This window comes from Harpia harpyja, chromosome 13 (assembly GCF_026419915.1).
Source record: "Harpia harpyja isolate bHarHar1 chromosome 13, bHarHar1 primary haplotype, whole genome shotgun sequence".
Lineage (NCBI taxonomy): Eukaryota > Metazoa > Chordata > Aves > Accipitriformes > Accipitridae > Harpia > Harpia harpyja.
In genome coordinates, this window is record NC_068952.1 from 44,435,233 (window position 1) to 44,454,368 (window position 19,136).

General features: G+C 45.1%; 1 protein-coding gene across 4 annotated transcripts in view; it reads right to left on the reverse strand.

Moving 5' to 3' along the window:
- Window positions 1-2,752: 2,752 nt before the first annotated feature.
- GFPT1 (glutamine--fructose-6-phosphate transaminase 1) overlaps window positions 2,753-19,136 on the reverse strand; it is a 49,365-nt gene continuing 32,981 nt past the window's right edge. For 3 of the 4 annotated variants that reach the window (XM_052806438.1, XM_052806437.1, XM_052806440.1), the window contains 6 exons: window positions 18,968-19,125; window positions 16,899-17,013; window positions 16,478-16,605; window positions 15,589-15,756; window positions 15,107-15,268; window positions 14,196-14,469 (listed from right to left, as the gene is read on the reverse strand). In XM_052806438.1, the coding sequence (XP_052662398.1) occupies window positions 14,425-14,469; window positions 15,107-15,268; window positions 15,589-15,756; window positions 16,478-16,605; window positions 16,899-17,013; window positions 18,968-19,125 (776 nt within the window). In that variant the 3' untranslated portion in view covers window positions 14,196-14,424. Of the gene's footprint in view, window positions 3,159-14,195; window positions 14,470-15,106; window positions 15,269-15,588; window positions 15,757-16,477; window positions 16,606-16,898; window positions 17,014-18,967; window positions 19,126-19,136 lie in introns of those variants that run through there. The other variant, XM_052806439.1, reaches the window with a different exon arrangement.

A 19,136-nucleotide genomic window follows, 5' to 3' on the forward strand; every position in this document is an offset into this window, starting at 1 on the left:
GATGTTGGTTTGGTTTTGGGGTTGGTTTTTTTTTTTTTCCCCTCCCCCTCCCTTTCTGTAGAAGAAAAGACATGAAAGAGATGAGCTGCGCTGAAAGCCATTTCCACACTCACCCCCGCTCCTCTGAAGGGTTTGCAGCTGGGGGTGGGATACTCTTGTGTGCTGGTGAGTTCAAAATGCTGCAGTTTGCTAATGCATAAATACTGCAGGATTTCACAGTTGCTTTCCATGCTCCAGGGAAGACGGGAACATATTCAGGCTGTTAGAGGCGTTCAGAGGATCTTTAGGCCGTGAAAGAGGGGGGACGTTGTCTCAAGTAGCAATTTCTTGCACAGCTGCCCAGGTTTGCAGCAGGAGTGGATCTGCTGGTTATGCTGTTCAGTGGCAGACGAACTGGAGTGGGAGGGATTCAAGCAGCCTTTGGACACACTTCTGCACAGTTGGTTCTTAAGTTTTGTGGGGAAGCATCGAGTTTTTTTCCGGCTTTGCCTTGTCAGTCTAATTTAGGCTGGAAACATTTTTGCTCTATATTAATTTTTTTTAATGTATTTCAATCAGAGGAACAGATTTGTGCTAGATTTGGCCCGTGGTGTCTGTGAACATCTTGTGCAACAGTGACCGATGCACGTACGCAGAGTGCAGTTCAGCTTGGTTATTTAGGCCTGTGTGCGAGGCTTTTGAAAACAGTGCAAGGAGGAGAGGACAAATTTGCTTTCACATACACACAACTGTCCTTTGTTATTCTAAAATGTGGTTCTGGCAAACAGCAGCCACGCTCTTGTTCAGATGGCAGGAAAAGTGAGGATATTCCAGGGCTGACATGGAACAGTGCCCAAGCAGGGGCATACTGTCCTGGTTTAGGAGTAAGCGTTTGACTTGAGGGTGGGATTAGGTGTCATGGTGACGCTGGGCTTAGAGACACGAGATCTCTTCCAGTCCTGCATCCCCCCTGCACAGCCTGATCCAAAGCTTGCTGAAGCAACTGGAAAGATTTCCCCCTTACTGCAATGTCTTGCATCAGACCCTAAGCATCTGTGCTGCCACTGGGTGCCTGCGCAAATTAGCGTTATGAGTCAGGCAGAAAACTCATCCACTGCCTTCAGTAGATTTACCTCTGCAACGCTGCTGTAATTAATATTTCCTCCTGTTTGCAACAGGCTGCCCTCTGCTAAAGAATGAGCTTTGTCTGCATGTCTTTTATCATGTGCCCTTGATCTGGAGGCACAACTGCCTGTGCAGTTTCCTAGCCCAGGCCAGCTGAAATGGTTTGGGTTAGCTACAACATTAGAAGTTGTATTTTGGGGTGTTCATTTGTTGTATTTCAGGTGGGGGGGGGGGGGTTCCACATTCTAGGTCATATTGACTGAATTGGGATAAGGACTGATTTATAACTTAAATGGCCCATGTGCCAGGGGTTTTCCATACTCTCCAGAGCACTGGTGTTGCTGGACTTCACATAGCTGAGCGTGATGGGGGACTGATAGGCAGGCTGTGCACTCTGTGCTTTGGTGCCCCGAGGAAAATGGGGACCCTGGTAAACCTGCTGTCAACAGATTGCAAGTGCTTTGGGGGTGGTGGCAGGTCCTGTGTAGGTGTGTGGACAGCCTTGGGCACAACCGTGCCACCCACCTCTCTCTCATGGCATTATCGCAGGTCTCTTAAAGCTTTGGTGCCTAGAGGTGTGTGACTGAGCATCTTGGGTTGTGTTTAAAAGTAGCAAAGCTTGATCTTTCACTCCAAAAAGCTGCGAGCAGAGGGAGGCAAATGAAGGCTCCCAAACTTACTGCCTTTGAAATCTTGTAGTTGTATAAGCCAGCCTTAACTATTGCCTTGTATCACACCAGCCCCCTTCACTTCCTTGCCAAGATCTGTGTTATCAAAGCTCAAAGCACTTTGCAGGAGAGTATCAGTCCTGAACAGCACCCGTGTGAACACTGCATGTGCAAAATGCTGGTAATTGTCACAGCTAAATAGTGTGGGTGAATCCTGGTGGTTTCTGGGATAGTAACTACCAGATAGTGATGATCTCTGACCTGTGACCAGGGACCAAGTGGGATCTGGGTTTATTCAGGCTGGCTTGGTCCTCGATATCTTCAGGAATTCATAATCCGCTGGGTTAATAGCAGTGGGAGCTTTATGCCTCTGCAAGTCAGACCCCTCGCCTCTTCCTAGCTGTGTCCTCAGCCTGTCTGTGACGACGGTCACTGTAAGCAATGTTCCCCACTGGGCCAAGAGGCATTTCTCGACATCCCAGCCCCACAGTGTTAACACCAAGCTACCACTCCTGCGTTTCATACTGGTTTTGTAGTTTTCTAATCTAATCATATGGAAGACGATGGTTTTTCTCCACTCCTGGGAGCTTGCCATAGACATTTCAGCAGGTTTTTGGGTCAGGGTTTTTTTTGGCTAGCTGTTCCCATCTGCATGGGACTGGTGGGTTAAACATACAAAGCGAGGTGCAGGACTGTCCAGCCAGGCTCTTGACAAAACCATCACAAGGACTAAAGGTCCAACCTTCACGTGCTGTCTGTATAAGACGCATTGTCACCATGCTAGCATGCAGGCTAGAAATTCAAGTCAAAGCAACGCAGGCTTAAGCCATCAAAACTGTCACTGAACAAGGAAAGAAGGGGGAGCAGGGGGGAGTCATGAACTTGGTGTTGTTTCTTGGGCTGCAGAAGCCAAGAAGGGAAGAAACCATCCAAGAAAAGACAAACTGGCATCTCTAAAGCAGAACACTCTGATTTTGGCGTTTGCTTTAAAAATCAAGACATCTTTGGAGACTTTTATTGTTTAAAACCTAAAAACAAGGCAAGAACTGCAGTGCAAAATGCAACCAACAAGTAATCTGTGACTGTCTGTCACTTATCTAGGGGGTTTTTTTGTGCCTTAATCAGTGCAAAACACTCAAATCTGGGGCTGCCAGCCTGTGCTGCACAGAGCAGATGGGACCTGACTGATGCTCATTGCTGCCACGGAGGGCCCTCAGGTGTGGGCAGAGAAGGTGGCAGCCCAGGCACGTTGTTTTGGCTGCCGGCAGCTCACCCCTCTCGCTCCTCCTCCTCGAGGCTCTTGGACAGCTGCATGGAAGGCGAGTTGCTCACGCAGCGGCGAAGCGGCAATGGCGTTCAATCTCTGGAGGAGGCAATGCGGTCCACCTGCAAAAAGGACAGGCAGCCATAAAAAGAACAGCCCTTTGAGCAGGGAGGTGTGGCCGTGTTTTGACACCAGCTGTGGTAAGGAGTGCTGATCTGGCACCCAGAAACAGGGGCACTGCTGTGGACAGCTGGTGGCTCAGCCCAGTCAACCACAGGAAAAGTAGCATGGGGTTTGAAAAACCCTGGAGATAAGGGTATCTGCTTTCTGCGGTGTTAATTCTGGGCTTAAACAAAGGAGGACTTTGTGCGTGCAGGATAACAATCCAGACAATAGGATTACTCACTGTAACTGAGATACTACAGGAAAAACTCGGCATGATGGGGGGGTTAATCTTTGCTCTCCAGGGACATGTGATGTAGCGTAGCTCCGCTGCTTTTTCTTGCCTATCCGTTAACAACTACGGAGACTAGTGCTACCTCCTCTGCACCTTTGGGACCATGGTGGGAGCTTGCAAATAGCTGTGCAGCCCTAGGGGGGAGTCAGGTGTTTGTGAATCTGAGATTGTATTTTTGGGACACTGAGATACAGTTACTGTTGAAACATGCTGGGCAGGCTGGAAACGGGGTCGTTTGCTACAAGTCCAGCACTGAAACTGGCCTGGTCTTGGCTGCTGTTTCTCTGAGAAACAACCTTGCAGTGCGCCTCTGGTAAAGCTGTGGCTCTGAAGGGACCAAGAGTCTGGGGCATGAACTCCCAAACTCATTTGGGGGAACGCAGATGTCGACAGTGTAATTAGCACTGTCAGCTACAGGCTCTGTGCCAGGTTGGGTGCTGCTTTGAAACTACCTGTGGGTCACGCTGGACCCCTCGCTTTGGGCCTTTCTACCTGTTTCCATTCTGGGAAGCAGCATCCACCCAGGCTACGTGGTCTTAGGAGCAGCTGTAGTTCTTCCTCTATTTTTTCCAGCTATAGAATAATAGCAGATATTTCCCTTTGGAACAGGACTTTATATAGTGCTTTCCATAGTCACTGAAACAAGCAGAAAATGTCAAAGAATACAGCATTCCCAGCCTGGTGAGCCCTTGTCCCAGCTGAACGTTTCCCTGCTTGTTCCTACTGATGAGAAAAGTGTTTCCTAGCTGAAGTTTCCACAGTGTTAAAGCCCACGTCTTGCTGCAGCTCTCTTTTTTCCTATGCTAATAGCAACCACCCACATCTACTCAAGAACAGTTTTTCTCGGAGCTGTGACCAGTGTACCTCCAGTCATCCACACCCCCCTGGCTGCTGGCCTGCTACAAACCAGCTGGTCGCATCCAGCTGGTGCATTAAATTGAAGACAGCTACAAATAAATTACTTGCTTTATTGCTTTTCCATGTAGGCATTGGCCACAATGCCACTTGGACACGTGGTAACCCAAATGGGAGGGGTAAAGTGTTGAGATACAGAATGCTTCTTAGAGAGATGTGACAGGTTTTAAGCTGCAATGGATTTAGGAGCAGGTTTGAGCTCTTGCTTTGTCTCGCCTGCTGACCAGGAGCCGTGCCTTCCTTTCAGTGGCACCTTACACTGCACAAAGTGGCATCTAGTGACTGAACAACAACCTTCGAATCTAGATTAGGAGGGGAAAGGACAGGTGTCCTTTTCTGGATCCAGCAGTGCCGGGAGAAGAGACGATTGCCCCCAGGCCTCTGCCTCCTTCCCCCTTCAGGGGGTACAGTCCTCTGGCTTTGCCAAGGTGAGAGCAGCCTGCAGGCACTCCCTAAACCCATTCCTGCCCTCTCTCAGCTAGGCTAGCAAAGCCCAGGATGAAGCTTGGGACTGTGACAAGCCCTTGTTCCTGGCTGGCAGCACCTGGAGGCAGATGAGGGGCAGATGGCTTCAGTCCCTGCTGATCCCTACCCCAACTCTTGTGTCCGGCAGCAAAAATTCCTTCCTAATCCCAGCTGCTCTGCTTGCAAGCAGGTGCCTTTCTGGGTTAGCTCATGTCGGCCTCAAGACCCGCTTGGCCCCTGACTTACTTGGATGCGGTCCTGCAGGGACAGTCCTCGAGGCAATTAATTCATCCTACATTTTAAGCCCTGCCATGAGCCCTTCCTGAAGGCCATCTGCCAGTTATGCTAAGGGAGGTGATGTGGCTGTTCTGTAGGCTCCTGCCCAACCTCTAGAGAGGAAGGGGATGAGGACTACCATTTTCCTTTAGCAACAGGATCAGCGAGGGTGTAATACGCATTCACCAGGTCACAGAAATCTGTGACTCCTCATGGTGTGGCTCTGTGGGAGTTTTTCCTGTGTGCATAATTCCCAGCTTTGTGCAACTCTGAAATGCCCCCTAAATTCCAACTGGCAATGGCTGGCGGCACAGGCTGGATGTTACATTACCAGGGAGGTCGCCCTCTGAATATGAATGTCCTGTCTTGGCATGGGGCACGTGTGTCTTGAGTTTTCCCAAGGAGGACTAGTTGGGACTGTTTGGTTAGAAGAGAATTTTAATTTTCAGCAGTGTTCTGGCTGGGCTTGGAAAAGCATGTCTTCCAGAGGATAGGAGATGCTGCAAAAAATGCAAGAAGGAATGTAAGTCCCTGCCACAGTTTACAGCAGAGCGGTCCAGCTGGTGACTACAGGGGCCATTTGATCTGTTCTGGTAGTGCTCTTGCACTGGTCTCGTGGTGGGGCTGCAGGTGCTGGGGAGGATGTTTTGTAGCTCAAGCTGGGTTTTCCCAGTGCAGGTGTGCCAGTAGCCACATGCTGATAGCCCCAAAGGGTAGTTTTGGTTATGAAACCAACTTCCAGGCACATCCTCAGGGTTTGCCAATGCGACGTGAGTCATCCTGTGCAGGCAGGCAGTGTCTTGCCCAGTATTGGGCGCTAGAAGGCACCTGCTTGTGAGCTTGAGGAAGGCTTGTTCAAGTGGCAACTGGTATCAGAAGGGAGGAGAGGCAGTGTCTCCTTCCTAGCGATGACTCACTGGTGCGTGTGGTACCACCAAAGTGGAGAGGCTGCTGGCGCGTGCCATCCTCTGCAGCACTCTTGTGTCCCATGCCCTGCTCTGCTGGGGATGCAGAGATCTGTCGAGGCAGAGCCGGCACATCTGCTGCCAGCCTGCGCCGGCCGGGAGGTTCCCACACATCCCCTGCCCCTGGACACGCGCTCTCATCTAGCGCAGATTAATTCTGGGCAGAGACAGAAATGAGAGGAGCAGGGAGGTTTTGCCTGCAGCCCGTGCAGGTTTGCTGATTGTTCTGCTTAGCAGGAGCTAAGCATCACTTCAGTACAGCCAAGGTGCGGGGTTTGTCTGCGCAGGGTAATTTGCTGCTTAATAAGGTCTTTGGGTGCCCTCCTACTGCTCAGACTGAGCTGGCCGGGCCCGCCATGCTGCCGCCTGTCCTGCACGTGGTCCGAATGTATCTCCCGATGCACAGGAGCCCTTGGGAGCCTAATTGGCTCTTAGCTCTGAGCTGTGGTGGTATTGTGAGCGTCTCCAGTGCGTCTGGGCTCACCGCCGCTTTTAGGATCCTGTGTTAAAGTAATGCTGCTACTCGCTGTCCAGACACAGGCTTGCAGCTTGTTTGTTTAAACTTGTTTCCATAGGAATTTGTAAGGACCATGGGAACATATTTTATTTGACCTAAACAATAAAGAATGAGACTGAGGAGGGGGGAAAGGAGTCCCATCATGTCTGATTTGTGGGTCTGATTTTCCTCTTAGGCTGGGTAACCTCTTCAGCACTGAATGGACCATCTTGGCAAGTCGGCTTGCTTTTTTTCTTCTCCTTTGTTTTTTCAAATGCCTGCAATGTATTCCAATCAGCTGATAAATGCATAGAAATAGGCCAGAAATAGCCTCTTTTTAAGCACACAGGCAGCTTTTGGGTCAGCTTGCAGTAGTTCAGAAACACTGCTTTCACGCCTGAGCTGGCGCTGAAGAAGCCAGATTGTCCAAGTCTGAGCACGGGCTGTGCCTCCGATAGTAGTGAATGATCTCGGCCTTCTGCAGTCTCTCTCTCTATGCGTTTGGCTGTGCCACTAAAGCAGTACCTAAGGATTTGCTTTCTCGCTGCTTTGGAAAAGGACAGTGATGGTCTCCTATCTGATAAATGAAATGCATAAGGCCGCGCAGAGCAGCGTGTGCTCCTGGGGTGCTGTTAGTCCTCTGATGGGAAGGTTCAGGCGGCCTCAGGGGCAGCGTGGGCAGAGACTGCACAGGGAGCTGTAGCAGAGATGGGAGATGAAGCCGAGCTGTTGCAGCGTGTTGCTTGTTGGACCTTCCGAGCTGTAGGAGCTGGAAACGTGGCGAGCCACAAATAGCAGCAAGTTGATGCTGGAAGAGCAGCCCAGCAAAGAGGGTGTGTGAGCAATGGGGAAGGCAGCTACTCAACAGTGGAACTGGCCAGGATGCTCCCCTGAGATGAAGTTCCATCCCCATACAGAGTTTTTTAGTGTTTCCCAGGAAGTCCTGTCAGCTGTGACTAAAGCTAAGGCCCTTAAATCCTCCTCATTAGTGCTCTGAATGCCAAGGAGTGCTGCTATGGCACTGCAGGGTGATGCTGTGGGGCTGGCAAAACCACCAGGAGCTCGGGACCCACAAGCTCAACAGTTCGGGCTGTCCACTTGGTAACAGTGTGCTGCCCTGAATGCTTTGTGCTCTCTGCTGCTGGTCTGTGTACAAAGCAGGGGTAGTTCATTCACTCTATCTTCATGCCATTGTGATGAGTGTGGCTGTTTTCTAATTTTTTCCCCCTAAGAAAGCAAATAGCTTTTACTTCTTTCTGAGCTGGTGTAAGGAATGGTCGCTTTTCTCAAACTAAGAAGTGCAGTCTGTGAACACCAGCCTGCCCTGGGCAGCGGATCAGGCTAATGCGTAAGAATGGCTCCGCTGCTAGTCAGTGTTTCTGTGAAATAGCACCCTGGTAACTGGGAGTCAATTTTACAGGCAAAACACCCCCTCCTCGATCTGCCTACATCCAGCAAAAATGTTGCTGTGTACCGTTTTCTTTCCAAACTTGTTAAGTGTCTAAAGGGGGTCTGGGGCAGGAATTCCTCATAGCATACCTATGGACTGCTGCTTCCCTATTGAGCATCTTACAGTGACCTGAGAACTGGCTTTTTTTGTGGGGGCAGGTGGCATTTCTCTGATCCCAGGTGCCACACGGGTGTTTTCTGTGCAAGCAGTTATTATACAGGTCTACAGGTGTGCTCTGCAGTGGTGAAAAACAGTTTAACAGAGAGCAAGCGAGGAATAAGGTGTTGAATAAACACTGTTCCCAGGGTCTTGGCTACACACAGTACTACTGCAAGCAAGAGTGAGCACTGTTTTAGAGCAGAATAGGTAAATATAGGTAAATTAAAGAAATTTGCATGAATGCATATAGTCACCAGCTTGAGGCTCAGCACTGAAGCTGTGCTGAAGGCCAACATGCTGTGGGAGCGTGTGAAGGGTAAATGTCAAGAAGCAGGTTGCCCTAGAGGGGCCTAGGAGCGCTTTGGAGCAGGCAATCTATTATAATTTATTCAAACCAAATGCTTATGCCCTTCTGTAAATCTCACTTAGCTTCTGGGAGCTTATTTATCTTCAAATACCATATTGTATGAAATGAACTCTATGTGGTTATTGAAGAGTTTCTGTGCAAAGGGCCTGAAGGTCCTTTGCCCATTGTCTTACTGCTTTCAGCTACATCAGGATTTAAGGAAATGGCTTTCTTGCAACCAGAGCTCAGGACCGACTTGCTAAGGACACTGGATGTGTCCCTTTGCATGTCTTCTCACTGCCATTTTTATTAGCTTCAATTAAATGCGCTGTATAATGTGTGTGCTTAGATGGCCCGGATGGAGAAATGAGCAAATGAGAACCCTGTCTTGTAGTTACCTGTTAAGGATACAGCTCCCTTGCTCTTCAGAGTATAGTACTTGGAATGTATTAAAGAAATGGGGGTGCCCTGTCCCCTCCCCAGTGTGACTGGAAATGCAGCCGGCCCCGGACAGCAGCTGATGAGAATCTCAACTCTCTGCTTTGCGGTGCATAGCCTGAGAACGAGTGCCTTGTGCTAAATGAGGGACCGAGGGTGGTGCAGCAGCCCTGGAGTCACTTTGGGAAGATTCTGCCCACAGCCAACTTTCCATGCAATATTCCCTGCTCCTTTAGTGTCCTGAGCAGATGTGACCTACAGCTATGACAATGAAAGCCTAAAGCTTTGAGCTGTTTGACCTGTTTTTGTTTATCACTGTAATACAAGCTAAATCTGCTGTTTATTTTTGCAGATCAGAGCAAGCAAAAGTGGGCAGTCTTGCTCCCAACATCTGCATAGGCACTGACTTTTATTGTGATACTAAGGACATATGTGCATTGTTTCAAGGCAATAAGCCTTAAAAATAGCCTTGTGCCCTTTTTATAGTGGTACTTGTATAGGAGAGGTATCTGTGAGAACAGCAGCTCCAAGCTGCTCACATTATCTAGGAAAATAAATGATCGTGTTTGATGTGCTTCCCCTGGAGAGGTGAAGGTCCCTGAGGAAATTAATCCATGAACAGCTCTGACTGGAGGAGGGGTGGAATTTCAGGCAGTCTTTTGTCTCTAGAGTTATCCAGGCATTTTTTAGACATGAACAACAATCTCTTAAGCCCCCAGCTGTTGTCTGACAAGAATGTGCACTTAACTGTAGTATCTCAGCATCTGTGTCGTAGTCCTCCACTGCTGGCTTTGCAAAGCAGCCTGTCTGTATGTTACCCAAACAGGTTCCTTAAAAAAGAAAGTGTAACTAATATTCACTAAGCATGGGTTGTGTATGGGCGATGCTGACTGTGACAGAAGAGTAGTTAAATGAGAATTAAGGTACAGAAGGTAATACCGACTGTTCTGCCTTAGGGGTATTTTATGGGCTTTCTTCATGGCAAGATCATGGTTAGAATATATTCTAACTGCCCTTTCCTATCTCAGACATGAAAAAAAGCCTGGCCGGTTGAGAGAGAGGCGAGTTAAGCCCTGTGTTTTTCTGCTTTGTACATATTGCCCTTAACTTTCGTAGGGGTTACCTATTCTTAAATGGATTTAACTGAAGACCAGTAATTCCGTTTGTTTAATGTAGGGCACTTGATTTTATTCAAAGGGTGAGATACAAAAAAAATAAGCAAAAAGACAAAACCCAAATTATAAAACACTACAGACAGAAGTAAGACATCTTCTGCGTACAGCACACAACAGGAAACAAGATACAGACTGGTCCCCACAAACCAAGCCAGCTGGATATGTACAAGCAGAGGCAAATAGATCTAGAAGGGAAAAAATGGTGGTATTTGCCACTTCAAATGTCTATTTACATAAACTGAAGGCAAATAAAATAGTTTTCTTTCCTTTTATTCAAACCAAATACTTCTTTGTTTCTTCTTCTTCCTGTTTCTGATGTAGAGGAGGGACTCCATGCTTTGAGGCAAGTTTGGTACATTCAGGTAGGATCTAAAATTAGCCACAGCTAAACACTGACATGCTACTTCAAGTGCTGAACTTCAGTCCCTCCCTCCATCCGACAAGCTGCTGCCAGGCACCTACTTGTGGCGTCAAGGACTACTAGTGATGGCTAGAGAGGAGAAAAGCCTAATTTTGCACTAATGCGTTGGTCTTCTTTATGCCTTTACATGTTTCAATCTGCAGCTTAACCAAACCTAGCGTGTCTAGGCTAGTCTTAAGGCTCCTAACTGAGCATGATTACCTGTCCTGTCGTGTCTATGAGCTCTCTCCCACTTGACTTGGAAATGGTCTGTGTGAAGCCTTCAGCTCTTTCAGTACAGAGAGGTTGAGACTTCACAAATACAGGTGTCAAGGTAGCTTTCTGGCTCAAAGGGCGTCCCCGCATCAATGCAATTACCTTCCAGCTAAAAAGGAGATGGCATCTGCCGTGTCATTGTTGCACCTTACGCACGGACACGGCTACCCAAATACTGGTTTGGGCTCTTCATAAGAATATGCATGCAGACAGTACTTACTCATCTGACAAATTCGGGAATGAACTGTCTATAGCCTTTCTTCAGTAGAGCTAGGAGGGAAAACCTTTCTGACAGATGTATATTCCAAGTACAACTTGATTTCCTATTGTGTGTGGAATAACCTTACTAGCAGTGTGGAATTTGTCTGAGTTCTGTTGGGCAGAAACATGTGCTGAGCCTGAAGTTCTCCGGTCTTTGGTCATTAAAAAACCCTAAGACCTATGGGTGTGTGCTTCCCTTTAAGCCTCTGTAGACACAGAAGAGGAAAACATTACTGAAACCAAAATAAATTCTGACAAAAGTACACAGTAATAGGAAGCTGCTATTCCAAATGGCAAAGGCCTTTATCTGCATTTACCTGTGGCTCAATTTTAGTGACAGGGCTACTGAATTTTTAAACACCTCAATTAGGAAGGAGGGAATTTTACTGGCTCAGTAAGCAAAACATTCATTTTGGAGAGCAGAAGACTGACTCGCTGTTAATAAATATCACAAGACATTCTAAAAGTTTTCTAAGGAAAAGAGAAACATCATCTGTTCATCAAAATGCAACACATCTAGACAAAATGAGGTAAGGAAAGCTAAGAAGAGTCCTTTATACATTCTCACTTCACACAGGCATGGCAATTAACAACAATGAGATGCTTAACGGATTCCCTACCATGCTCATCAGAGAAATTCTTCATAGCAAGTGTGCTCCACAGCATTCTTTGATATTAAGCATTACAACATCCAACAGCCTAGTTGCAAGTAGCGACTAAACCTCTGTTTTGGCAGGCAGAGTTTTGTACACTTCAGGCAGTTTGCCGGCAACTTGCAGAATGCAGGGGGTGAATACTACCTTTACTTCTGACAATGAAGAATCTGTCATGAGTTTTAATGCCTTAAATCACAAAGAACACGTATTTGTCTATCACAGCATAAAACCAAATAGCTCAGCAATATCTGTACAGTTACACCCAACATGAGAGTGTCAGACTTACATTTCTAACTTAGACTCCTGTTCTTTGGTCCTCTTTGTATACAAACTTACTTTCATAAATATTTAACAGCCTGCATTATTGAACTTTTACTGAATAGCAACTTGTATTTTAAGAAGGATGTCTACCATCCTGTTTGCTAGGAGACTTGGTAAGCTAGCGGACAACCATCTGTACAAGGCTAGATAAAAGCAATGCGTGCTGCTTCTGAGCAGAATAGGAGAAAAAGATCTTAAAATAATTCTCTGGCAGGGTTCTTTCACATGAGATCCCATGCTAAGGAGAACACAGGATGTGATACTGCAAGTCCTTATGTCGTTGTGCTGGGGGGGGGGACACACACGGGGGGGAACCCTGCCTTGGTTCAAGCCCTCCATGTGAAAGGTTTGCCCAGTTTCTCTTCTCTTAAGCAAGCTGAGTGGGAGGAAGAGGAAAAGAAACTGTCTTCAAATTGTTAGCATTGAATATGCGTTGTTTTTTCCTTAAGGACAAGTATCGTCTTCAAATGAAGCAGGGAAGTCTACTGGTCATGTTTAGGCAGAGGCACATAACTGTTACGAGTTAGTGCCTCATAAGCAAATGCTGTATAAATAAAATGCAGTATTTACTACTTTGTTCTTAAACAGACACTGGCAGCACAATGTGTTCCTAAATTAATAGTCTGAATACTATGTATTAATAAACGTACATATATCAGTTTTGAGAAGCTGTTTCCAGGCAGGCAGCATTTCCTTCTCATAATAAAACTAAGCCTTGAGCTGATAGTGAATTGAAGTTAAATAGTTACTGCGGTTTTATATAAAGTAGAATTGCTACAGACATAGCTTTTGGAAACACCTCGGTTTGAGCAGTCATCTTCCATTGTATGAGTCAGCCTGGATTGCTGCTGCTTAGCAATAGTCATCCTGTGCAAGGACAACTAGGTTGTAAAGGGCAGTGGACAGTCCCCAAGCACTGCATTTGCTAAAGCAATTCTTTGGGGGCAGTAAGTGACCTGGAATATTTGCCAGCACTTGACAAGCATTGCTTTACGCCTTGTAGCGGGTTTTTCTTTTTATGGTGTGTGTGTAAAGCTAATTCAAAACCCATCAAGCTGGTAGGAAATTCACCTTTTTGCATTTGGAAATACATAGCTAACTGCCCTTTAATGACTTTGAGGAAGTCAGTGTTAAGTCTTGAAGGCATATTTTCTGTGTAATTTCTGATTCTCTGCAAGCTTGTTATAAAACTGTTACCAAGGTATGTATTTGTCATGTCTATTAAGCCTTTTTTATCCCCTCCAATTTTAAACCAGCTGAGTTTGACACAAGTCACATACAAACTGCTCCTAAATAAACCAGGGACTTTGGCTAACGTAGTAAGCCTCAGAAAGGGAGCTTTAGTGGCATCTCTGCCAGAGAGATAAAAGGTAGAAACATTCTTCTACACAGTCAGACTAGTAAGTGACCTGCATAAAGCTGGTTCCTTAGGATGTGTTTGTAGTGCCTCAGTGCTCAGTTCAAGGGGAAAAATCCTCAACACAGAAGACTTCTACTTGTTTAAAAAACACCAAACCGACAGCAACAACAAAACACCAACACAAACTGAGCACTGTTCATATTCCTCTTTTCCCTCACTTTGGTAAGCATCTGTACTGAGTCAGCCACTGCTTCCATTTACACTCGAAGGCGTGAGTTCCACTGTCTTCATGGGCACAACTACAGGTATATGCTAGTGTTACACAGTGCGTTGTGGCCCACCGAGTCTACGAGATTGTCACTTGCTAGGTATTTGGCATAGATAAAATCCTTCTGAAGCAACGTTATTTTCTTAGAACATTTACCAGGTGCCTAAAATTTAGGAGGTTGTGACAGGTCAGTTGAGTTCCCTTTTGTACATGAGGCAGAAATTGACCCCAGATGCTTGTTTACAGTTTTGTTCACTGTTAAAATATCTGCACAAGCATGACCAGTAACAGCTCTTGTTCCAGTTGTATATTCTGGTATCCTGCTTCGCTGCCTCAGAGCATGACAGGTAATTCATTCAATGGTTTCTCATCAACAATTGGAATGAGCCACACTGGATAAGAAACAATGACATTATCTTAAAGTAAAGTGGAGGGCCCCTTACCTAGAAGACTCAGTAATCTTTAAAGAAAACCATTTAAACATCTTTCATGGAAGTCTATTGTTCAAAAAAACCCAAAGCTATTGACATAGCATGTAGAATCAATTTGACAATCACTAATGTAATGGAATTACGGTGATCTTATACACAAACAGTGATTTACCAAAATAAGATTTACCTAGGGGACTTTAAAATCAAGTTATTTTGGTACCAAAAAAAGTCTTTCATTTAATTCCCCTTTGCCCCTATGATTCAGATGATCTTTCACTCTACAGTTACGGACTTGGCCAGATTTCTTGGAAAATCAACCTGCAGAGAGGGAGGAGAAAGAACATGCTTGTGAGTATTTACACACTTTCTTTGTTTGTGTATAACTTTGTCACGTGTGGAACGTTTGTTCTGCGTTTAAAATTGAAAATGATTGAACATATTTTCTTGTTAATTTAGGACTATCTGTGCAAAAAAAGTCCATAAACCTCAATTGTTACAACTCCACTGTCAGGAACTAAGGAGTTAGTCCCTTTAGTCTATGTTGTTACAGTGCTCAAATGATAAAAGGTCACTGTGATAAAAGGTAGAGGCCAGTGTCTGTATTAAGACCAAATACCTAACACAAACAGACTCCATTTGTCACATATCCTTCTGTGGATTGTTATCTTCCTTTTATCTTCCTACCAGCCCTCCGGAAACTGTACGCTCATACCGGAAAACAGACCCATGTCCAAACTCAAACTGCACAAGACTCAGCCAAGTGTACTAGACTGCCTTCAGGTTTTGTTCACGACAAGCTTCTGTAATTGCCAGGTTTACCATTTAACCTGGTCATTCCAGTTGCTCAAGCAATTATACAGACAACCCCCGCAAGCTTCCGACATCCCCCAAAGCATCTTTTCCAGATCTGCAGATAGCAAACACGAGTGCAGAAGGGAAGGAGTACTGTACTTACATCGTATCCTCTGAGAACTGCAAGATGGAAAGCCAGAAGCTGAAGGGGGATAACGCTCAGGATCCCCTGCAGACAGTCCACCGAATGGGGAACTTTGATTGTTCTCTTATTGTTCTTAATTGTCTCGATGTCTTCCTTATCACAAATCACAACAGGTCGCCCCTGCAACAAAGGGAAATGTTGAAGAAAAACAGGTCTGGAAGGTTCTTTTCTCACTTCTGTTCAGAGCACCAGTGGCAAGAACTTTTTACTTAATTTAGAACAAAACAGCTTAACACCCCATGGGCATCCCTGTAGCATATTTTAAGGGGTAGACAAACCACACTTGGCTTCTGCAAAACTGCTCTTGAGATGCCCAGAATATCTACTGAATTCACGTTTTAGGCAGTAACACTAAAGCAAATAGTTTGCGCGCCCTGTAAACTGCTTTTATATTAAACCCAAACATTTCTGATGCACTGTGAACTTTTGCAGGTACTTACCTGCCGTGCAATGACCTGCTGGAGAGCGTTCTGGCACTTGGCATATGTATGGTCTCTCATGATGATCATGATGACAGGCATGAGTTTGTCCACCAGTGCGAGAGGGCCGTGCTTCAGCTCACCTGCCAATATCCCTTCAGAGTGCATGTAGGTAATTTCTTTGATTTTCTAGATGAGGAAAAAAATCATGCGTAGAGCTTTGGGCAAACTTGTAATTTTTCTTAACCACCTCCACTTTATTTGTAACTTTGTAAAAACACGTTCTGGCTCTCCTCAGATCCAATACGTTGACAAGCCAGCCTGAAAACCTAGATCAAAGTAGTGCATCTGGGCTGAACTGCTTGCAGGCCATCAACACTTACAGTTCTAACACCAAACCTACCACAGGCCTTATGATTTACCATCAGCCAACATATCTATCATCACAGTCTTGAACTGGGCAGCCAAACGCAAAGAGGATGTGTTTGTATGTCAGTGGGTGACAGCACTTACAACAACAGGAATCTCCTCAAACGTAAAAACTGCAATATATGGTTCTAGAAAGTACATGCTCGCTTTTGGATGCTGAGCATTCATGGAAATGCCACACCAACAGTTCAAAGAACTGATTTTATTAGGGTGCCTAGTCTGTCACAGTAAAGCATTCCCAGTGTGAATGTGGAAAATACACCCTTTCAACCCACTATAACCTGTGACTTGGGTATCTTTAAGTGGCAGTCTCAGCAGTGTTAGGGTGAGTTTTAGCTATCTGAGCCACTACGTCAGCCAACACACCATAGCTGTTAGCTGCTTTTAAAACAACTTGTAGCCATGCGTCGTTTCCTGTGCAGAAATCTGAAGTCCATAGCTAAGTGTGTTTGAACCAGCTTTAAATAAAGAAATCTCTTACCAAAGCTCCCTCAAGACATGTAGCGTAATGGTAGCCACGTCCCATGATGAGAACAGACTTCTGATGGTATAGCTCTGTGGCTAACTTCTGGATCTCATCATCCATACTCAGCACTTCTTTAATTAAGTCTAGAAGGAAAGAGAAGAATTCAAGTTGTGTGTGCTTATATGCTTGTGCCTCTCAAGCTATACATACTGTTTATACTTCATATACACAGATAGCAGTAACTTGCATAAAAATTGGACTCAATGTTTTAATAGTCCAATTTAGTGGTCTGAAGACATTAGAGAGAACATGGTTGCAAAAGTTATTGCTAATAGCCACGTTGCGCGTATCTGATCCCCTCGGTCTTTCAAAGCCAAGTTCATCTGTGCTATTGAGTTTCGCTTGGCGAGATGCAATAAATGCAGCAGTTTCCTACCTGGCAGTCCCTTTAGACCACGCATGATTTCCTTGCGCCTTTCCTGCATAGAAATTCTGTCGTCACACATCATCAGAGCAAACATCACCAGAGAGACAAACTGGCTCGTATAGGCCTAATAAGGGGGGGGAGAGAGAGAGAGAAAGAAAACCCCACATCATTACAACAGTAACCAAACGGTTGTCACCTACTACATAAAATCCTTAGACTAGTTGTTGACTTTATTCTTAACATGATACTGAATGGCAGCTTTCATTCCAATTAAGTAGCAAAGATGAACATGAAATTCACAGGGCAAATCTCATTTGAGCAAATCTCAAATGGAGGCATACAATGGCACGATCTCCTTATACTCCAAGAGATTAAGATACAACAAGCAAAATGGAATATTTCTAAGATTCCATGGTGACTATTAAATCCTGTTTTGTGACCACACCTGTGTCCTTCTTTAGTGCAAGTAAATGCTGAAAACACTGAAGACATGCAGACCTGTTAACTGGAGCTGTACAGTGGAAGCCCACCACTAACATCTGGCCATCACAACAGGTCAGCTAGCTGAAATTTTTCTGGACCACATTCAAGGAACACAAAGGCAGCTGAAAAGGTAAGTGATTTCCCACTCCCCTTCTTTAAGAACAGAGTCTGAACTCTTCACCTTGGTAAGGTTCCATATTGTCTAAAAGACCATAGTGACTGCTATCACTGACTTTGCAGAAGAACAACTGCACAGGCAAGTGAAATTAGTGCTCAAGTCAGGGCAATTCTATTCACAAAAACATCTGAGGCACAGTATCAAGCAGCTATTGCAAAGTCTAGCCTCTGAAGTCCTTATAAGACAAACGTTATGAAATGGTCTGTGGTGCCAGCCTGGGACTGAAGTTGCTTAGAAATAAGATTAAGGTTCATAGTATTTCTGTCCCTCCCTAAACAACAATCAAACAAACTTTCACGTTGTCCTATTGGAGGAGATTTATATAGCTCTGAAGGAATCTAGAAAAGCTTCAGTTATGCTGGCTAGCAGAGTTTGATATGGAATGTGATCTACTTTGTTTTGGTGCAGTTGACGGTTATGGAAGTAAAGAGCACTAAGCAGTTGTGCTAACAATGCTTGGGTTGTTTATATTATGTTCTCAAAATGAAGTTCTGGGCAACCTTAGGGCAGAATCTTTTCAAGTTTGTATTTCATATACGCACAACTTTGGTAACTCCCCACATCACCAGAGAGAAAATGCCATTTTCAGTTATCTCCAAACTGTAATGTTGGCTATGTGAAAACAACCCAGGGACAAACAACTCGTTCAAGAGTTTCTTGTAAGAGACTCATGAATTTTCCATGATCAAATTCCCCAGTGAACTATTAAACTCAAATGTGGTTTTTGGCTGAATTTATGTAACAGATTGACATCATCTCGCCTCTAAATATAACTAAATCAAAGCAGATTTCACCATGCAGAAGCACTTCATCAAAATGAAATGCAGCAAAGCAAGTCATTTTATACTGTATCACATGTATCCAGATGCATCAGCCACAGAATAATTCTGTTAGGTGGGCATAAATACTGGTTTTCTGTAAAAGACCATTCCCCCACTTGCTGAAAGTATAGTTTTAATATCACACTTTCTTTAGTAAAGCAGTGCCATTAAGGGCAGTTACATGTGGTCAAAGTTTCTACAATCTTGTCTTTTAATTTCCTTTTTTATCTTTAGACCTTAGTTTCAGCTGAGTCTGCCCCTCAAGACAAATGATGGCAAAGAGGAGAGAATTCTTGTCTCTTGGGGAGTTCTCTCCTCTGAGACCCCTTTGCTTTCAATGTTTAATATTGCTTCCTTAATAATATTTTGTTTACCAAAAAAAAAGAAAAAAAAAAGCCCTTTGCACAACACAAGAAAAAGAAAATGAAGAGTGTTGCTGGGCACATGGTCATTAACTACACAATTGTCAATAGCAACTGGTAAAAAGGGAACAGAAAGCATTTAACAGAGGACCCATGATATAGCCAACACCTTCAGGAGGAATTTCAGTAACAATAATCATCATCATCAGTGAGGTCTATAAATTTATGACTTACCTTGGTACTGGCAACCCCAATCTCTGGTCCTGCATTGATATGGACTCCACAATCTGTCTCTCGTGATATAGAGCTGCCAACTGTGTTAGTTATTCCTACCGTTAAGGCTCCTCTCTCTTTGCAGTACCGAAGACCCATCAAAGTATCTGCTGTCTCACCTGAAAAAACA